General features: G+C 44.1%; 2 protein-coding genes across 2 annotated transcripts; one reads left to right on the top strand and one right to left on the bottom strand.

Moving 5' to 3' along the window:
* Window positions 1–356: 356 nt before the first annotated feature.
* LOC147904904 (pentatricopeptide repeat-containing protein At2g34400-like) lies at window positions 357–1,028 on the bottom strand. The gene is made up of 2 exons (XM_087392668.1): window positions 741–1,028; window positions 357–659 (listed from the first exon to the last, which is right to left on the bottom strand). The coding sequence occupies exons 1-2, from the start codon at window positions 1,026–1,028 to the stop codon at window positions 357–359; spliced, it is 591 nt and encodes a 196-aa protein (XP_087248794.1).
* Window positions 1,029–3,051: 2,023 nt separating this feature from the next.
* On the top strand, window positions 3,052–20,934 carry LOC147904903 (exocyst complex component EXO70A1-like). The gene is made up of 12 exons (XM_087389124.1): window positions 3,052–3,276; window positions 4,115–4,210; window positions 4,437–4,642; window positions 4,736–5,014; window positions 10,255–10,393; window positions 10,556–10,768; window positions 11,336–11,541; window positions 12,593–12,793; window positions 12,955–13,054; window positions 13,320–13,426; window positions 19,659–19,805; window positions 19,908–20,934. Exons 1-12 carry the CDS (start codon window positions 3,118–3,120, stop codon window positions 20,023–20,025), a joined length of 1,971 nt encoding a protein of 656 aa, XP_087245250.1. The 5' UTR covers window positions 3,052–3,117; the 3' UTR covers window positions 20,026–20,934.
* Window positions 20,935–22,022: the final 1,088 nt, after the last annotated feature.

Raw genomic sequence — 22,022 nt, 5'->3', positions numbered from 1 at the left:
CAACACTTATGCAAGTGATTGTGTCTGGCTCAAAGCCTTCAATCTGCATTTGACCAAACAGTTGTAGGACCTCCTTGCCATGCCCATTCTGTGCACATGCAGATATCATGGCATTGCAAGAGACCACTCCCCACTGTGGCATCTTTGCCAACATTGCCCTGGCATCATCTAGGCTCCCACATCTAGGCTCCCACACTTGCCATACATATGAGAGCATTCCCCACAAAAACATTAGATTGCCATCCATTTCCACTAATAGTAGAATGGATTTCTCAGCCTTCTTCTAGGGCTGCCACATTGGCACATGCATCTACCATGTAGATAAACGTGACATTGTCAAGTTTAAAGCCTTCAGCCTACATCTGACCAAATAGTTGCAACGCCTCTTTGCGATGTCCATTTTGGGCGCACGCAGCAATCATGGCACTCCATGAAACCACATTCCGCTGTGGCATCTCTGTAAACACTTCCCTTGCATCATCTAGCCTTTCACACTTGCCATACAGATTGACAAACGCTATCCCTACAACAACATCCGTCTCCCATCCGTTGCCAGTAACGGCAGCATGGACCACTAGACCCTCATCTAGGGCTTCTACACTTGCACACACATCCACAATAGAGATGATGGTGATCTTGTCTAGCCTAAAGCGTTCGGTCTACATTTAACCAAACAGTTGCAGGGCCTCCTTGCCATGAGCATTCTGAGCACACACTCCGATCGTGGAGCTCCAAGAGACCACATCCCGTTGTGGCATCTCTGAAAACACTGCCCTCGCATCAGCTAGGCTCCCACACTTCCCATACATATTTATGAGGGCATTCCCCACAATGGCACTCAACTCCCATTCGTTGCCAGCACCATTAGCATGGATCAAATGACCCTTGCTTAGGGATGCCGCACCAGTACAGGCATCCACAATGCAGATGAAGGTGACCTTGTTTGGTTTGAAGCCATCGGCCTGCATTTGACCAAACAATTGCAGGGCCTCATTGCCATGCCCATTATGGGCACAAGTAGCGATCATGGCACTCTAGGAGACCAAATCCTGGTGTGGCATCTCTAGGAACACTGCCCTCGCATTGTCTAGGCTATGAAACTTGCCATACATATTGACTAGGGTTGTTCCTACAATGATGTCTGTCGTTGCCAGCAATAGTAGCATGGAGCACTAGACCTTGTTCAAGGGATGTCACATTGGTGCATGCATCCACGACGTATATGAAGGTGATCTTGTTTGGTTCTAAGCCTTCGGTCTGCATCTGACCGAACAATTGCAGGACCTCATTGCCATGCCCATTTTGGGCAAACCCAGAGATCATGGCATTCCAGGAAACCACATCCTGCTATGGCATCCCAGCAAACAAATCCCAAGCATTGTCTAAGCCTCCCATTCTGGGCAAACGCAACGATCATAATGTTCCAAGAGTACAAGTCCGGATAGACAATTTCGTCAAACACAGCATGTGCATTCTCCAGGCTCCCACACTTGCTGTACATTCGGACGAGAAGGTTACTCAGGAACCTATTGGCAGAATATCCCCACCTGTTGATGTGCTCATGCACAAATTTGCCCTCAGGCAGGGCCTTGGCAGTGGTGCAAAGCCTTAAAAGCGAAGCATAGGTAGTAGGGTGTGTCTCTGGATCGAGGAGATAGAGATTCAAGCTTTTAGGAAAGCAGTCATGATTCCATGGATGCTACCAATCGAAAATCTGCGCATGAAAGGCCGTGCAGGTGGATTTTACACAAAGACACCTATTATTTCTTACACATTTTAGAATTTGGATGGGTAGTTTGGTAAAAGCGATAACAAGCAAGCATTACCTGTCTACCCAATTGAAGCTATGTTGTTCTAACACTTAGTTTCTCTTGGATGGCAGCACGTAAGTTAACCCCGACCTTGGACTTTCGGATGAATTTGGCACTTGGAATTTTTCCTAATAATGGAAAATACATTTCTACCTTTACATGTGTGGCTTTGGTTAAGATCCTTACCGATTTAAGGATTCTTGCTTATCATTCTAAGACTTGGAGTAATAAGGGAATCTACTTCTATTTTGGTTCTCAAGCAATTTGAATTTGTTTCTTATTTGTCACTCTTTTAGAGATTTTATCCACTTGATTGGATTAACTATATGGTTCAATTATGATGGGATCATCAACACACTTTAATCTCCCAACTAGCCCTTGGTCGGGCTAGTACCATATAGCTAATTCTTAATCATTGGATAACTATAGGATAGATATAATTTTTCCTTTGTCTTTTTGTACTAACTTGCCATTTCCCTTTATCTTAGGTTACTAACTTGTGATTTTGTGATGCAGAACCAATGGATTTTGTTCGGATCTCGGCATTGCAACTTCTCACCCTTGTAGTGTGCACTTGCTAGCCTTTGCGTGAAACTTGTCTAACAAAGTGGAAAACACACACGCACACACATACTTTTTTTTGGGGTGAAATCTCTCACTCACTCTCTCTCTCTCTCTCTTTCTCTCTCTCTCAACACACACACACACACTTTTCGGTTGAATAGACACATGTACAAACTTTTTTTTGGGGGGTCGAAAACTCTCTCTCTCTCTCTCTCACACACACACACACACACACACACACACACACACACACATTTTTTTTGGTGAAATCTCTCTCTCTCTCTCACACACACACACACACACACTTACTTCTCAATTGAAAACTCTCTCACACACGTGCACACATTTTTTTTTGGCACTCTCTCTCCCTCTCTCTCTCACACACATAATTTTTTGGGGTGAAAACTCTCTCTCTCTTTCTCTCTCTCTCTCTCTTTGTCACACACACACACTCTTTTTTTATTGGGTCTCTCACACGCACACACACCTTTTTTTTGTGAAATTACGCACAAACACACAAACACACACTTTCTTTTTTTAAGTGAAATTAACACACACACGCACACACTTTTTTTTTGGTAACGCGCACACACGCACACTTTTTCTTTTGGGAATGCGCCACACACACACACACTTGCGCTGAGAGAGGACGAGACCAGCATTTTGTGTTGGCAACCTGGCTTCGACAGCTTCTTCATTCCTTCTTCCGACGATCCTCACTTGGCTCATCAAGCTTTGCACCATGGTGGCTCCCGGGAACTTCGAAACCCTCGTGGAGCGCTCGCGATTCATGCGCGATAGCTTGACCAGGAGCCATACCATCACCGAAAGCATGATCACTATCCTTGGTTCCTTCGATCATCGCCTCTCCGACCTCGAGGCAGCAATGCGGCCCACGCAGGTGACTATCTGCATCGTCTGCAAAGATACTCAGCAGATGTTGGGTGCCCTCTCTTGCCCTTGTCTTCTTGATTTCAGTCAAAAACATCAAGTGATTGATCTTCTGATCTTTCGCTCAGTATCGTTACCAACCATGCCCGACATCTTAAGTTTTGCAGAGATGGAACAAAATTAACTAGAAAGATTTGTAGAGTTAATTTTGTAGCGAAAGCCCCTAAAATTGAGCACCTTTTAGGTGTATCAGTCGGCTTACATGATGGTAGCACCCGTGCTTTGTAATTATGTATCAAATAATCAAACATGACTGGAATACACCAGCGATTTTAGCAAAGTGCATCCATTAATGAGACCTTTTGTCCTGTGCACATGTCACATGAATTTGGATCTACTCGTGTACTTTCCTTTGGTTCAATCTTTTCTCTTTGGTTGCAATTCTTCTTCTGTATAGGGTTAAGTTATCACTTAGCAAGCTCCTCATTTAGTGCTAGATTTTTAACACGGAGGAAAAGGGGGGGGGGGGGGTTTGGGCAGGAGGTGAGGAGGATGAGCTGAATGGGTGCGAGGGAAGGATAGGGTTTGAGAGGCAAGGCTATATCTGAAGGAATGTAACTTGTTGCAGCATCATGTTGTGAGCATCTTTTAATTTTAGTGCAGGGATAGCTAATGATTTTATTGTGACACACTTTGAAGAAAGAACAAAGGGGGATTGAAAGATTAGCAAGTGATGGCAAAGTGAAAAGTGATTTCAAAAAACAGCTAGTTCTCAACTTCTTTTTGGAAATTGGTACTGTTTTTAAGTCTTATGGTCATTTATCTTGACAAACTGGGCATGGCCTTAGGTGCATACACATGCAGTAAGGAAGGCACATGAGAACATTGACAACACTTTGAAGGTTGCTGAAAAGATTTTGACACAGTTTGATGTCTCACGGAAGGTGGGACACTCTTCAAGTTTTGCATTTTGTCTGGCCTTTTCAGCCTCTAAAGATGTAAATGTGAGGCAGGTTGTTTAAAGTGGAAGTCCAAGAATAAGCAAACGTCTGGCTCATCATAGGATGGAGTTTCATGATAGCATATAGGATCTAGACCAGATTGTATCCACTGTCCCTATAGTTCCCTCCATCATTTTGAGCACTGCATGACTGTTGGAACGTTTTGCAGGTGGAATCAAAAATCATTGAAGGTCCTAATGAAGATTTAGGTGGCTACCTAGCAGCAGTAGATGAGCTTCGGAGCAATGTTGAGTTCTTTACTTATAATAATAGTTTCAAAAGCAGTGATCCTGCCCTAAACCATGCGCATGGGTTACTTTCGAAAGCTATGGAGAGGCTGGAGGAAGAGTTCAGAGATCTGTTGGCCACACACAGGTGTAGTTCAGATTTTTTATAGGCAGCAAGAATAAGACAAGCATGGAAGATAATTATTTTGGAATGCTATTAACATTTGTAGATGCATTGCAGCAAACCACAGGAGCCTGCTCGTCTTTTAGAGTGCTTACCAAACACAGTGAGGCCCTCAACTGCATCATCTGGAGGTCAAGGAGGTGGCATGACTGCTGTGGACGAATCACCAGGAAAGTCTAATCCTCCAAGCCCTGCTGATGGTAAGAATACTAAAGGATCTGAAGGCATCACTTCTCTGCCAATGCTTCTACCACCAAGGATAATCCCTCAGCTTCATGAATTAGCACAACGAATGATCACTGCTGGCCATCATCAACAGTGCTGTAAAATCTACAGGTTCTATCTAGTTTGCATCCAGTGGAATTTCAGTTTGAGTACTGCTTTTTATCCAGCCATATGTACTTTTAGAGGTTAATCAAGGCTTGTGATGTCTCAATCATGGTGCATTTGTCAGAGAAGAGGGCAGCAAGATCAAGCTAACCCTTGTAACGGCAACGGAAATGGATGGGAAAAGGATCTCTCACTATGCTCAATCTAGAGAAACAATTGCACAATGGAATAAAGACGTACGCTCAAATATATTGTATTGCTATATGAGTGTGGACAGTACAAAGATGTAGATCAGAAGGCAGCCAGGTGCTGCTAGCTACTACACCCTATGTTGCTGCAACTGAGTCTAACTCCTCTCATCTACATCCTGGGTTAGGCTTATGTGGAAGTGAGGGGTAGGTAGCCCAAAGGTCTCTTAATATAGTGAGGAAGAGCGGCTGCCTCCCCCCCCCCGCCTGCGCACTTCCTCCTTTTCCTTCTGGGTAGTGGGTGCTGCACACCTCAACAGACTGGGTGAGCTGTAGGCGTCTTCTCTGCAGACCCCTAGTTGGGTCTATTGTGGGCCATTGCCTGCCTATAACGTCTGGCTATAGCCAGGGTATACCAGCCCAAAAACTGGTCATTCCAGTGCATGATATGACTACCCAAAACAGCCCAGAATCACGTATGGCAGTCCAATGTGGACTGTAGACAGAGCCCAACACCCAAAAATTTAAGAAGGATACAAGCCCAATTTATTTCTCCAATTCTAATGCATGTGGGAGTGTAGACTGTTACTTGTTCTGAAGTGGGGCTTAATTCAATACTGGATGTCGGTAGTCTTGTTGAACTATGTAATGGAGGTGAAAATCATATTCAGTTAGTAGGGGCTAGTTTTAGAGGTAAACTGAGGGGAAGAAGACCCACAGATCCACATGCCTTGGACCAAGAAAGGTAATTTCACTTTGCTGTTTTGGGATAACATTAAATTCTTAGTTTAAAGCTCTCCTATTTTCTGCAAGAAAGGAATGCAATATGGCAGAAAAAATGCTACCCATCCCAAACTTTGGGGAAGGAAAGCTTGATGGACCTAATATCTCTTGTGGAAGTTGACAGTCATCATGAAGAATTTGGAGGCACCGCTGTGGCACCTATCTCCATTGGTTGGGGCTTTGGAAATTTACCATCTGTAACCTTCCATAGTCTGTTGCATTGAACTGTAGGATGTAGATGCATATGCTATAGAGAAATGATAGGGTTTGCAGTGGAGCGATCAAAAATAGACAATACTCAGACACAACTGAAGAACGGAACTCAGAAAACATAGTGCCTTTCGGTAATATGAAAAACTGAATACAAGAACCTTAAGCCGTCGTGTCTCAAGGACCGTGGCTGAGGCGAATCAGAATGATGATTCCATGTAGAGAAATGGTAAAAAAGATAGCAGTAGAGGGAGCGAAACGCAGTCCTCCGTGTAGCTCGATGATGAAGAGAAATGGAAGCTCGTTGGCAACCACTCAGGAGCAGATCTGGAGCAGCAGGTGGAGGTTTAGGGCAAGATCTGGAGCAGAGGAGGTAGAGAATGAGTTAGGGGCAGGCCTAATAGCCAGATCTGGAGCAGGAGGGGCTGCAGCAAAGGATGGAGGAGGTGAGGAGTAGCTGCAGGTCCTGTCACTGAGAGTGAGGGGGTAGGGAGTCTTTTATAGGACTGACCCAGGAGGTCAGCCAGCTGGTCGGTCAGTTCCTAGGTCGGTGGGCTGGCCAGCTGGTCGGCCAGTTCTGGTTGGCCAGTTATGGTCAGCCATTTTTGGCCTTTCTGGCCACTTTGTTTGGCCCTGCTGGCTGTCCTTTTGGCTGGCCTGTTTGGTGCCTTTTGTGCCTTTGGCTGGCCTTAATGCCCCTAAAATAGGGATTGCTGATAGCTGGTATGTTTGCCCCTAAAGTGGGGATTGTAGTTGCTTAACAACCCCTCTCAATTGCCACTTTGGAGGGGCAGACATTGTGTGCTTGGAGCTTCGTGTAGAGATGTCGCGGTGGTGGTGGCAATCCCTGTGAAATGCCCAAGAGATGCAATGCAAAAATGCAGAGAAGGTCACAAGAGGAGTGCCCTTGCAAGGGAATTGTTCACTTCCTCAAGTGCCTGAGTTACACGTATGATCAGCATAAATAAGAACATTGTGAAGCTCGAGAGAATAAGCCACCCCCTCTCACCGCCGAAAGGTGGAGGAAAAAGCAAAGGTAAAGAACAAATATGTCGTAGCAGCATTGATAATCCAGAGATGGTGGGATTCTACCAAAGGAAGAGGTCGTAGTTGAACAGTGAGCCAGTGTGCCCGATCTTGGACCTCGGGAGAGAGGAGTCTATCCAAGCCTCAATGCATGTAGAAGATTTGAAACAACAGTCATCAAGACACATCTGAACAGAAAGGGTCCCGCCTAGGGAGAACTTGTAGATCTTGGAAGTCGATGCCGATGGAGATCAGCTAGAGGTGAAGGATCATGACCTCCTTGTTCGAAGGAATGGGGAGTGTCAAGCCTGAAACCGAAAAGGGAGGGAGGGATGGGAGTAGAAGATGGAGTTCTCTCCCGTAGTGCGCAGCGGAATGAAGAGGAAACTGATATGTTCATAGGAGTGATGCTCCCCGTACCTATGGCCTCCATGAAGAAGCAGAATCTTTAGATCACCAGAGATCTGGGGTCTTTAGATCACCATGGCTCTGATACCATATAGAGAAACGATAGGGTTTGCAGTGGAGCGATAAAAAATAGACGATACTCAGACACAACTGAAGAACAGAACTCAGAAAACATAGTGCCTGTTGGTAATATGAAAAACTGAATACAAGAACCTCAAGCCGTCGTGTCTCAAGGACCGTGCAAAGGATGGAGGAGGTGAGGAGCGGTTGCAGGTCCTGTGACTGAGAGTGAGGGGGTAGGGAGTCTTTTATAGGCCTGACCTAGGAGGTCGGTTAGCTGGGCGGCCAGCTGGTCGGTCAGTTCCTAGGTCGGTGGGCTGGCCAGCTGATCGGCTAGTTATGGTCGGCCATTTTTGGCCTTTCTGGCCACTTTGTTTGGCCTTGCTGGCTGTCCTTTTGGCTGGCCTGTTTGGTGCCTTTTGTGCCTTTGGCTGGCCTTAATGCCCCTAAAATAGGGATTGCTGATAGCTGGTATGTTTGCCCCTAAAGTGGGGATTGTAGTTGCTTAACATATGCAGTTCTCATCTAGATGACAAACGATAATGTGATCTCTTCAGTCCAGATGGCTCCCATGCTCATGAGGCATGGATCATGTAGAAAGACATTCATCAAGGACCTTGAATCTCTCAAACCAACTTTATTCTGGATGTGGTGGAATTCCTTATGAACATTTAAGGTTTTGTGGGATCAATTGGCTTCGATTGGGAGCTATTGGATAGCAGACTTTTGGCTAGCTTCTTTGAGCAAGCTAACGTGTAGTTATCGAGGCCGCCTCTCGGCATTAACCATAGGTTAGATGATCCACCCAATTACTTTTGAGGAGCTCGGAACCACACATTTGCATCATTCATGATCATTACAGATCTGAAATCGAGTCGGATAGTTTCATTGGACAGATGCAAGGCGATAGAGACTTTATGGAGCTTATAGCAGAGGGAGACAAGCAACGTTGGTACAACGAGTCTCTTGGGGTTCTGATCGTAGGGCATGCCCATCTGTCTTTTACTGCCATGCCATACTCATAAGACATCCAATCTCGCGTTTGACACTGCAGGAGGCTTATCAGATTGTACCTTGTTGACAATCTATGGCAGGTATACATCCATAAGACATGGGTATCCCCCCTACAGCCACATGCAACCAAGGTGACCTTCAAGTACCTCGGTGCTTCGATGAAGCCATCCATGCTCAAGTGGATAAATTCGCTACCGCATCGATCTGAGGCTCTGTACCCTAAGTGACACACATGAGGTGGAGATAGAGAAGCATGCCCTCATGCAATGCTCTAAATACTGTAAGATCCAAGGAAAGTATAATTGCCTTTTCAACCATGGATACATGGATATGAGTAGGTCATTGATTACCTAGACACAAAGATGTGTCAACCAGACTGAAGTCTAGACTCATGACCTGCTAGGGGCCACGGCCCTACATGAGGTCACAGACTTCTTCTGTACAAGAGAGGAAGTAGTTGGGGGACATTGTGACGGAAACCTTAATTTTTTGGGATGTATGTTAGTAGGAGATTGGGTATGGGCCCTACAAGCACTAACCTCATTCGTGGTACCATCATTGCAGCATCTTGGCGTAGGCTACATCACGCCGCCCATGAGCACACCCTACAGAGAGGAGTTTAGGATGCAGATCGTGGAAGAACACCAAGGCTGCTAGTGGGGCCTCAACAAGACCCATGCAGAGCTCTTGCTTATTATGACCAACGAATGGCAAGATTGGAATAGTATTTTTCTTTGTATTCACTAGACGCGCCCTTCTTGCACTCTACAAATAGGGAATTCACTAGGTCATTAGGGACAATCTATTAAAGTTACACCAATAGGACATGGGTATCCCCCCCATAGCCACATGCAACGAGTAGTGGGAAAATTAACACTCAATCAGTGGGATTTAGAATTAGAAAGACTATGGGTTGCTTGGTAATAGAGAGGGCCAGAAAGACACTATAGAAGTAACGCTCGTTCCTGTTGTTCACACATTGCTATAACTGTAGCAGGCACGAGGAGTACATCTTTTTCACACTAGCATGCTTGTGCTATCTACTCGTTGCATAAGTGTAAGTACTGACTGGGATGCGAAAGAGAAACCCCTGATGCATACATAAGATCCATGGTCATACACTAGGTTGATACACAGCTGAAGACTTGAGGTATACTGACTAATCACTAAGAGCTCAATGAAAGGATCGTATGCCTGAAGAGGGATGCATATATCTGTCTGTCAGTCAATGAAGAGGCTGGACTATGTCTGATTGGGGTTGGCTATGGCTGGCTGAAGAGGCTGGAAGGGGGTTGACCCTCTATGGTGAGTAATTGAGAGGCTGAGGGGCCTGCAGGAGTAGCTGTTGGTGAGGCTATTACTCAAGGCTGAGGCTAGAAGGTGAAGCTGTTACTGATGATGAGAATCGGGAGTGAGTGGGCCTTTTATAGTTTCACCCCCTCTAGAGCTGACCGGACTGAGGTAAAATCGAATATTCACAATTAGCTGCTTGATTGTTTGCCTTTTGCAAACTGCTTCTACAGAGTCGGCATTGTTAGTCTTTATGACTGGATGCAGGGATGTCAGGGCATCTGTGTTGGAACAGAGCCTGCGTAAACTTGGGGTTGAGAAACTCAGCAGAGAAGACGTACACAAGATGCAGTGGGAAGTTTTGGAGGGAAAGATCAGGAACTGGATTCATTTCATGCGAATAGCGGTAAGCCCTTAAGTTCCTTAAGTTTGTTTCTGAATTGACTCTTACTAGGAGAGTTTGTGATATGCCAAATCGTTGACAGCTCAAGTTGTTTTGAATAAAGTGAGACACTTAATTTTTTGCTAGCTCTTGATTCACAATGTGCTTGTGCTGTATTGGGGACAGGTCAAGCTATTATTTTCAGGAGAGCGCAAGATTTGTGATCAAGTATTCCATGAGCTGGAACCCTATAAAGAGAACTGCTTTGCTGATGTTACTAGTAATAGTGTGACCATGTTATTGAGCTTTGGAGAGGCTACTGCAAAGAGCAAAAAGTCACCTGAGAAGCTTTTTGTGCTGCTTGACATGTTTGAGACAATGCGAGAGCTCATTCCTGAGGTAGGCACTGATCTTCTTAGTACATTAAAGCCTAAAGGGCATCTAGCAGCTACATGTTTTCAATCGAGCAAATTTTAATTGCGCCTTACTTTGGATTATGCCGATGTCAGCCTTACTTTGGATTATGCTGATGTCAGCAATTGCACAATCCTTATATATTCGTTCAAGTTGTGCTTTTTTTTCTAGTTTTGCCTCCTGTTTTGTGGTCATGAGGTGATTCCAGTCGTTTGTTATTAGTGGCCTAAATGGATAAGATCTAGTTTTGTTTTTTACATGCCACCTTAAAAAGGACAGTTTGTCGTAGTTGCTCACGTTTTTTGCTTTATAGCCTTGATGTTCAACCTGAACTGATAACTGCGTATTATTCTGGCTTTCTTTCATCAGTTTAAATATTTGGCTTCAATTCTTGTGGGTGGTCAATCTGTGTCTCACAATGGCTTCTGGCATAGACCTAGCCGCATAGTATACCTTATGCCATCAGTGTTTGTCTACAGATTTTCCCCCATTGGTTTATGACTTTCGTGCTACTGCGAATATGCTATCAAATTGAGTTTGTTGCTTTCACAGATTGAGATTGTTTTTGGAGGAAACGCATCGGCACAGATTTGTGAAGCAGCAGTAGGCTTGACACACAGATTATCTCAGACTGCTGAAGAGACTTTTGGTGATTTTGGGGATGATGTTGAGAAAGATGCTACTAAGACTCCTGTACAAGATGGCACAGTGCATCCTTTGACCAGCTACGTCATCAATTATGTTAAGTTTTTATTTGAGTAAGTTTTTCTGCCCTTGGAATGATATGTGATGCTGATTGCTGTTTGTGGAACATAAATTATTGGGTTTGTGGGTCATAGTTCTTTGAGAGCTCTTGCATTAGAATCCATGTTATTAGCGCTGCCTATTTAACAAAAGGGGACACGTTGCAGTTCAGGGTGGACATGAGCAGGTTTCCTTTTACAAAATAATGGCTTGAGCAGATCCTATAGTTTGGGTCTTATTTTGTCTTTGGTAGTTTTAGTCAATAGTGAGTCCTCTTGAGTCCTTGATTGGCTCCTTTGGATAGGCATTCTGCCATCCCTACTTTGGAAGATCCATTTTACTCTTGTTAGTTTATGGGGTTAAGGTCCTTGTTTGGTCATGTTTAGAATCCTGCCTTTATTCAGTTTAGTGATATTTAACTTTCCTGGGCTCCTAGCGTTTGGTTCAAGCTTCCTACAAAACAAGTTTTGCTAAGCTGTATTTGAAATTATTACTCCCTACAAAACAAAAAATGAATCTTTCTGTGGCATTAGTTTATAATCTTTAGAGATTGCTGGATATTTTGGGATTTGTGTGGGGGGGGCTGTATCCTCCATTTGATCTATTCTCTATAGTGTATGGCTAAGCTGTACTGGAATGCTCAACTGGGGATAAAGAATATCACTTTCGTTTCGTGGCTTTAAGCTAGCAAAACACTTCCCCTGTTATAATTATGCAATTCTTCTTGTTTCCTTCAGGAATAGAAATTCCTGTATTCTTCAGGATCCATGTGAAGAATTTGCAGAGACTTGAGGGGTGTAGAGCTTCTTGCTTACCCTTAACTGTAGGAGCTTGATTTTCCTATACAATTCTTGTCAAACTTTCAGCCTAGTCTGCAATTGTCACGATAGCCTAATGGCAAAGTGTGGATACGATGAACTCTATTCAGTTGAGATAGCTGTACTTTAGTTTGTGCATATGGGTTGCAGATGTCTTACAGCAGTATCAGAAACTTTCCAATGATGATCAGTGTAACGTTTGGATTTGGGAAAGATGCTAACTGCTCTCATATTTTTGGTTTTGCAGCTACCAATCCACATTGAGGCAGGTGTTTGGTGAGGATGAGACTATGGAGCCAGCGAAGTCTCAGTTGGCGGCTGCCACCATGAGGATAATGTCAGCACTCCAGACAAATCTGGAGGGGAAGGCCAAGCAATACAAGGACCCTGCTTTAGCACACATTTTTCTGATGAATAATATACATTACATGGTCAAATCTGTCCGAAGGTATTTTAGCCTCCATGCTATTTTACTTGATCTATGCATAGTTTCTGTTGTCATTTCTTCATCATTATTCTTTTAAGCTTGCCCATGTAACTCTTTAAGTTTCCATGGGCAAGTCTGTTTCTTTATGTGTGGCTTGAGTTTAACATATATAATCAAGTCAGGTCAGAGGCTAAAGAGATGCTAGGAGAGGACTGGGTGCAGAGACATCGTCGTATTGTGCTGCAACATGCACAGAATTATAGACGTGTTGCCTGGAACAAGGTAAGAAATTTGTATCTGCAGAAGATGATTCTGTGGTTGAGTCAATCGCGATATAGGTTCCTGATTGTAAAATGTATGGCGAGTATCCTTTTGGTTTGAAGTTCTTCTGGAGGGTGAAATTTCTACAGAGATTTTTCTGTACCTCTTTTCGGCTCACTAAGTATTTTTCAATTACACAAAAGGCTTATTTATTTTTGTGCTTGTAAAGATAATCAATGTGTGTTATTTAGGGATGTCTCTAATTACAAATGGTCATGCTTGCCAGGTTCTTCAAAGCTTTAGTGTTCAAGGATTGACTTCTTCTGGAAGTGGTGGTTTAGGTAATGATGGTACCATGAGCACTGGTGTCTCTAGGGCTTTGTTGAAAGAAAGGTTAGTTTCCATCATATGGATGAATAATGTTACCGAAAGATGTATTTCTCATGAGTTTGTGATATTACATAGTGAGCTGTTATAATTTCCATTTACATCTGTGAAAGGAGGAAAATACCGATTGGGATGCTAGGTGATCAGTGTAAATAAACATAATGGAACAAGGTACATTATGCTACTTTTCGAAGGATATCACAATGGAATGGTCTCGTAGAATCGCTTGGCAAGCCTTATTGATAAATTCGTCATTTTTTCATTCTGAGGTCTGTCAAGCTGAGACGTCGCATATGCTAAAGCTATTGTTGTGCATCAGTATGCCATGTGAGCATGCCACATCACAGTTAATAGGTTTCAGATATGGTTTGTGTTAGAAACTCACTGTGCCTGTGAGCCCCCGATTTGAGGGGACAAGGGGCAGTGAGAGGTAGGAGGGCTGGGAAAGAGAGAGACTCAGGCTGGCATCATAGGCAACCTGCAACAGCAGGGAAACAGGGGCTTGGAGGCGCCTGCAGCTGCACAGACTGGCTGCACAGGGCACCCTTATATAGGAGCCTGTGGCAGGCCAAGTCGGCCCAACCAGGGCCAACCCTGGTCGGATTTCCAGGGCCATTTGGTCGGCCACCAGACAGGGTACCGACCCTGCCAAAGCGATTCTGTTTTCAGCTCAGGCTAGCACGGGAGGTCAGTACATCTTTTCTGCTTCAGTTTTTTCAGTTTGCTATTCACCGAGATGGATTAGCGTTCAGAAGCCTCTACACCCATTGCTCGTCCTTCCTCCTTCTCCAGTCGTCTTCTTTCTTCATTTATTTCCAATTTTGGTGAAGCTGGAAAGCTCGATGGGACGAACTATCCAATCTAAGAAGTCAAGATCCGAAGCCATCTGTTGGTACGGAAGTTGTGGAAGATAGTGATTGGGACCGAGGAGAAGTCGGAGGACATTGTGGACAAAAGAGGTGAAGTTTTAGTTGAAGCAGATGCGGATGAACTCAGTGCATGGGAGGAGAGGGATGCTCAAGCCTTAGCAATGCTTATTGGCACGACAGCAGATGCTGTGATTCCTCATATCCAGTTGGCAGAGATGTCTTCAGAGGCATGGGCCATATTGAAGGAGCTGTATGAAACCGATAATACAGCCCGTATCATTACACTCTTCAGCATCAGCTTTATAATCTTGATATGAATGAGGGTGATAGTGTGCATGATCATCTGACAAAGGTAAAAGTCGTGCGGGACCAGCTCGTAGCGGTTGGTCAGAAGGTGGACTCGAGTCAATTGGCATTGCTCACACTCCACAAGTTGCCACGGAGTTTCAAAAGTTTTGTGACTACGGTCACTGCGGGTCAACGGACTAAGCCAATCACCTTTGAGGAGCTTGGCCCACTCCTGCTTCAGGAGGAGGCTCGAGAGAAACTCTTTACGCAAACCGACGAGAAGGCATTAGTGGCCAAGGACAAGCCTTGGAAAAGGCAAGCCAAAGGAGTCCAAGAATTCAGAGGACGCTGACCGCAAGAAGAAAATGAAAATGAAGTGCTATTACTGTAAAAAGCTTGGCCACTCTGCCAAAGAATGTCGAAAGAAGAAGGTAGATCAGAAGCGGAAGAGAGAAGCCAAGAACAAAGAAGAGCCTAAGAATGATTCTGTCAATGTGATGACTGGACAATTGTTTTTAATCAGTGAACATTGTTCAGCATATGCAGTCAGTGAAGGTAAAGAGGGTTGGTATGTTGACAGGGGTGCTTCCAAGCACATGTCCAACAGAAGGACTTGGTTCAAAACCATGGAAAGTACACACCCGGATTTCAAAGTTTCTGTCGGGGATAGCTGGACGGGTCCTATGAAGGGCATCGGTAGCATTCCTTTCATTACAACTGCGTCTTTCAAGATGGCAAGGTCACCGTGACATCCAAAGGAAATGGATAGATGGTGGCTCAAGGAGTTGAAGAGAACGGACTGTACCGTCTCAGTGCAATGTTGGTTCATGAAGACTACAGAAAGTCCAAACTTTGGCATGAGCGCTTCGGTCATGTCAGCTATGGAATCTTGGCTGAAATGTCAAAGTCGAAGATGGTGGATGGACTTCCACCAATTACAGGCAAGGATGATGTCTGTAGGGCTTGTCTAGAAGGCAAGCAACACAGGGATAAGTTCCCACAAGAGGCCTCGTTTCGGGCCAGCAAACCACTTGAGTTGGTTCACGCCGACATTTGTGGCCCAATCTCTACAGCATCGTGGGCAAGATCTAGGTACTCACTTCTCTTTGTGGATGATTTTAGTAGAATGACGTGGGTATGTTGTTTGGCTAAAAAGTCTCGGGCTTTCGAGAAGTTCAAGGACTGGAAGGCTAGAGTTGAAAAGGAGACAGGGGAGGATGTCAAGACATTCCGCACAGAGAGGGGGGGAGAATTTACCTCAAATGAGTTCAACACATTTTATCGCAAGCATGGGATCAAGCGACAACTCACCACAGCACATACTTCTCAGCAAAACGGGGTAGTCGAGAGGAAGCATAGAACCACCACAGAGACAGAACTTGCTATGCTCCGAGGGAGGAACCTTTCTAAAGCCTATTGGAGTGAAGCTATCAATACAGCCGTACACATTCTCAACAGGACCAAGATGAAGGCTGTCAAGGACAAGACTCCATATGAGGCATTTTATGGTAAGAAGCGCTCTATCACTCATCTTCGCATTTTTGGTTTCAACGCATGGGTGCATGTGCACAAGGAAGACAGGACCAAGCTTGATTCCCGGAGCAGAAAATGTATCTTTGTTGGATATGGCGAAGAATCCAAGGCCTATCGACTCTTCGACTCAGTAAAGAAGCAAATCCTTATGAGGCGAGATGTTGTCTTCGAGGAAAAGGAACCTGAACCCCAGGAGGAGCCTCAGATTGAGGAGGAGGAGATTGTTCAACCCCGGAACCCACCCCGCTCCAGGTTGATCATCCAAGAGGTGGCAAAATCAGAAGTTGATGTTCCACAAGATACTTAGGAAGAGTAGGATGTTCCAGAAGAAGTTCCAGTTCCTCCTCCCACAGAGAAGCAAAAAAGGTTGCCCCAATGGTACCTACGGACATTGGAAGAGTCTCGGGTCATCGAATTACCTGAGAGTAGCAGTTTCGGATTGCGTTGGTCCCAACGTCTTCAAAAGAGCCCATCCGTGAATTTTGCGTTGGTGGCTCAGCTTGACAAGCCAAGGACCTTCGAATAGGCGAAGGGCCATCCAGAATGGCAGGCTGCCATGCAGGCAGAGATGGATGCTATCCTGAAGAACAATACCTGGGACTTAGTAGCCGGCCCCCCGCGACGGAAAGTCATCGGCACTAAGTGGGTATACAAACTTAAATACAAATTAGACAGCAGCTTGGATAAGTATAAAGCAAGGTTAGTGGTCAAAGGTTTTGCTCAAATTGAAGGCATGGATTTTGATGAAACTTTTGCTCCCACAGCCCGCATGGTTACTATCCGGACAGTGATTGCCCTTGCTGCCCAATTCGAGTGGCCTATTTTTCAAATGGATGTAAAGTCCACATTCCTTAATGGAACCCTGGAGGAGGAGGTATACGTGGAGCAGCCACCGGGCTTTCAAGATCCAGGGTCCCCATTAAAGGTCTGCAGGTTGAAGAAGGCGTTATACGGGCTGAAACAGGCCCCGAGAGCTTGGTACGAAAGGATTGATGTATTCTTTCAGAAGATAGGGCTAAGTCGGAGTCCTTTTGAGGCAAACCTTTACTTGCTCATTGAGAAGGGATTGCGACTGGTACTCATGCTCTATGTTGATGATCTTATCTTGACAGGTGATCATGTCAAGAAGATTCACAGGTCAAGGAGCTACTCATGTCTGAGTTTGAGATGACTAACCTTGGGTTATTACATTACTTGGGATTGAAGTAAAGCAGGCCAAAAACATGATCTTCATTTCACAGGAGAAATGTTGCAAAGAACTTTTGAAGAGATTTCAGATGGAGGATTGCAGGACAGCAGTAACTCCCATGGAGGTCGGGCTCAAGCTAAGTGTTCACGACACATCTTAGCCGGTCGATACTCCCTTGTACCGACGATTGGTAGGAAGTTTGCTTTACCTTACCAATACTCGACCTGATATTTGTTATGCAGTTGGGCTATTATGCCAGTTCTCTGCTTCTCCCAGGAAGAGTCATTGGGATGCAGGTTTACCGGTGCTGGGGTATCTAAAGGGTACTTGCACCTATGGGATCACCTACACCAAAGGCATCGAACTAGGCGGGTTTTGTGACAGTGATTGGGCGGGTGATGCTGACACCAGAAGATCGACAACAGGGTATTGTTTCTTACTTGCATCTGGTGCCATCTCTTGGCTGAGTAAGAAGCAACCCACAGTGGCCCTTTCATCTACAGAGGCAGAGTACAGAGCCGCGTCTACAGCAGCTTGTGAGACACTGTGGTTGAGGTGGATTCTGGAGGACATGGATGTGTCAGGAGGACGCAACAGTGCTAATGTGTGACAATCGGAGTTGCATAGCCATTGCCAAGAATCCAGTGTACCATGCGCGGACCAAGCACCTCGAAGTTCATTACCACTTTGTTCGAGAGCTCATCATCGACGATGTGATCGAGCTTATCTACTGCTCGACCGCCGACAACTTGTCCGACCTCTTCACGAAGGCACTCGCAATAATTGTAGAAAATACAACAATGAAATGCATAGAGATCACAACCTTCAAGCAACCATGAACTGGTAGATAGAACCCCCTGTAGGATTAGATAGAACCTTGCTTGCCAATAATATCGACTGGATGCCCATGCCCTGGAACTCAGATGGAACCCTGGACCTTGCTTATGCTTACAACCAGCTACCCATTTGCTTTTGTAACTTCTTTACAAGAGCCTTACTCCTCGTGAACAACTGAGTTGTTTCACCAAGCATGCCTTCCATAAACTAAGGCAAAGCCCATGAGCAACTTTGACGTTCAAACTCCACGAGCTCAAATCAACAGCCCCAAAACAAAATGGCATCTCCCTTCTCTATCAAATTGGTCATCCCGGGTATCACAGGATTAGTTCCCACTATCAACTACTGCAAAGAATAACAGGCTGCAGCGAACCTCCTTAAACGATCAAGAACCTTTGAAGTGAGCAAGTTCTACAAGTTACGATCAACCACCTTCACAAAATAATGGTGCAACGCTTTCTCTACTGGTCTTCTACGACCTCTCAAATTGAACAAAGCTGCCTCTACTATCCCGTCATCATCAGTGACTCTGCAGAAAGGTTGGCGTAGAAGAATTGGATGCCCTCCTCTATGCACACCCACAGCTTGACTAAAACAAACCGGAAACTTCCACGGATCCACTGGAGTTAACAAAGGTCTCCCAAATTCCAAACAATAGTGAGACGAAATAAAAAATACTGCGATCAGCCACTCTCATGAATTACTGACGCAACTGGAACGGCCTACAAGCTTCGTGAACTAAATTGGTCTGCAACCACGAGCTTGCATACGGATGCCTTCATGTAATTACAAATCACATCCGGTCTTCTACCTCTGTCAGATTAGCCTCAGAATCGTATCCAGCCAGTGCCCATGATTAAGTATGGTATCCTCGTAAGGTTGATGGCGTAACCAGGAGCTTCACGACCTCCTCAATATATCCATGCTCACAAACTAAACTGCCTACAGCAGCCATACGGAACTGCTTCCTTTGGACCATCACGACTAGCTGCTGTTTTAACAGAGCCTTTCCCACAGACTTTGCCACCCCGTAGAACTGAACCTACGTCTTCAAATGCAGCACAACTGTCCCTGCAAGATATTAGCCACCCACAAGTCGTCTGTCTCATACCACCTGAACCACTACATACCGCTTCACTTATCTGCAGAGTGCTCCAGCAATTCCTTGAAGCCAGTCACTGCCTCAGAGATGATGGCGACGACTCTGAGACTTTGTTGCCGGTTGAAGAAAACCCACGAACTTATAATAGATGAAGATTCTGAGCTTTTATGAGTTCTATTTCGCATACACACGAGCCCATCCAAAACACCAATATGAGCTAACTATTCTCACAGCCCAAACCTAGCTAATTTTGCAATCCAATGTATCTTAGTTCTGGATTTCATGTGCATCCCTTCTTGGGTGAACATTTGCTTTTTCTTTTTGCATTATCTTTTTAACAAGAGATAATTCTCACAGTTTGGTGAGACTCCTGTAAGTTGAGATTTAACATGTTAAGGTGAATCATTTCTCTGTAACCAGATTTAAGACTTTCAACTTGCAATTTGAGGAGTTGCATCAGAGGCAATCTCAGTGGTTTGTGCCGGACCTTGAGCTGCGGGAGTCTGTTCGTCTGCTTGTCGCAGAAGTGCTTTTACCAGCTTATCGGTCCTTCTTGAAGCGTTTTGGGTACAGTGACCTTACAATAGATTTCCTTATAATTCTGCATGCATCTCGATTAATATGCCTTATTTGTTGATGATTCCTAATGCTTCGTCTGTAATGCTGTAGGTCTTTGATGGAGAGTGGTAAAAATCCTCATAAATACATAAGGTTCACAGCTGAAGATCTGGAAGGAATGATTGGGGAATTCTTTGAGGGGAAATCCAAGGTTGAGCCACGGCACTGAGAATATTCTTTGTACATTGTGTACAGTCATATTTATATCAGTATGTAAATATGAATTGAAGGAGATGAACACTGAGGTATTATATTTGGCCCTTGTGTAATAATGATGGAGGCCAAAACAGGTAACACAGCGGCAAGAGGGATTTTCTCATACACCACGTTATCAAAGTTGGAGTTATTTTCTTGCATTGTCACCCTTAACTTTTTTCAGTGATCTTCTTGAAGATGTATACTTTTATGTTTTTCGTTTTGAGAAACTGAAGTGAATCATTTAAACTCATGTGGATGTCATCTAGTTCAAGTGACATGTTTTACACTGTTATAACGCACACATAAGTTTTAGTGATCCACCTCACATTGTAAACATTAACGCTCCATATCCTTTAGAGAAACTTTAAAGGAACACCTTTCTTAAAATATGGATGCAAGAAGGTTGGCAAAAGCTTAGTTGTGCTTGTAGTTTCCTCTAATCTTGAATCACCTTCTTTGCAGCATGTCAATGATGCCCGACTTGTATGAAGCATTCTCTAATCCAAGTTATCTGCCTAGGTATGTGTCCTACCACCGAGGATTGCATACTTTGATGTGTTACTTGTTCTATTCATTTGTAAAGGAGATGGCGTACAATTTCTATGTATATTCCGAATGGACGATTGGGAAGACAGATTCCAGTGAGCTTATACTTGCCAATATTATAGGTCTCATTTTATCTAAGTTGGATACTAATTGTTTTTAATGTTTGAGGTCAAACGTGTTAGTGCTATGGTAGTTTCCTTCTCATTTCTTGGTTGCCATGAAAAACAAAATCATGGATTTATACAAACAGCAACTATGATTGCATTGATCATCATGATGCGCACAACTATGTGATATACGTGTATGCTTTTTGCAGCTCATATGTGCAATTTGGAACATTTTTTAATGTACAATTACATGCTAGAAAGTTTATGGGCAATTCAAAATAGCCACCCTTCACTACAACTAACCATTCAAGTACATATTAGGATTAAAAGGTTGATTGCTTTATGTTGGAGCCTGTTTAAGTTAGTGATAGTCTTTGATTGGTTAGTGAAGGGCGGCAAGTCCACATACATGCATAGAAGGGTGTGTTGATAGGTTGAAAGATGACCTTAACAAGTTGTAATTGTGACGTGCCTCGTTGAGCAAGGATCCTGTTTCCACTTGGCATTGGAATTTTGTTATTTAGTTTGTTTGTTAAAGAAATTGAGAGATGGCAGGACCATAGCTTGCCTTAATCTTGTTCGGGCATTGATATCTCCAGCTAGGATGATTGCATGATCTTTTGAGTATGTCACTATATAGTCTTCCATGATGTGTTATGGAAGTATGGCTTCAACAAGATCATCACTTAAAGTTTGAATACATAAGGTCGTGTGTGCGTGCGCATGTGGGGGGTAATTGTCTATTCTAGTGATGCTTGTGTTTCTCAAATTCATTAGTAGTTGGATTTAGTTACATATTCTTTTGAAGTGGTATTGAAACAAGTTTTAACTTGGTGAGAATTTGTGAAGATGGAATCTTCTTCCACTAGCTTAGCCTCTATGATAGGAGAGTTTGATTCACAAAGTTTCATGCTTACTAACTTCATCTCCAACTTGCATTGATGGAGAAGGCATTGTGAGATTGTTGGGGCAAGAAAGAGAAATGGTTGATTGCATGGAAATGAGGTAGTAGTGTAGGATGCAAACAATGGTAGAGCAATTGGTGGAAGGTTTATAAAACCAAGGGAAGCAGTTTGTGGATCATGTTGACCGGAAGCATGAAGAGAAATCAATTGAAGATGTGGCCAAGCACATTAGTTGTTATGTTTGTTGGTGGTGCACTTGGTAAGGTTGGGTCCTTGTTCATATGATCATGGTTGCTTATACATCTCTTATGTAGAGCATGTTGATGAAGTTTTTTGTTGTTGACATAGACAAGGCATATAGAAATGGTATTCAAAGGTAAAGATATGCAAGGGCTTGGCTAAGAAGAGAT

The sequence above is a fragment of the Dipteris shenzhenensis genome, chromosome 2 (assembly GCF_047967505.1).
Source record: "Dipteris shenzhenensis isolate YYH24624 ecotype China chromosome 2, Dip_SZ_1.0, whole genome shotgun sequence".
Lineage (NCBI taxonomy): Eukaryota > Viridiplantae > Streptophyta > Polypodiopsida > Gleicheniales > Dipteridaceae > Dipteris > Dipteris shenzhenensis.
This window is presented reverse-complemented; position numbering and strand designations above follow the sequence as displayed.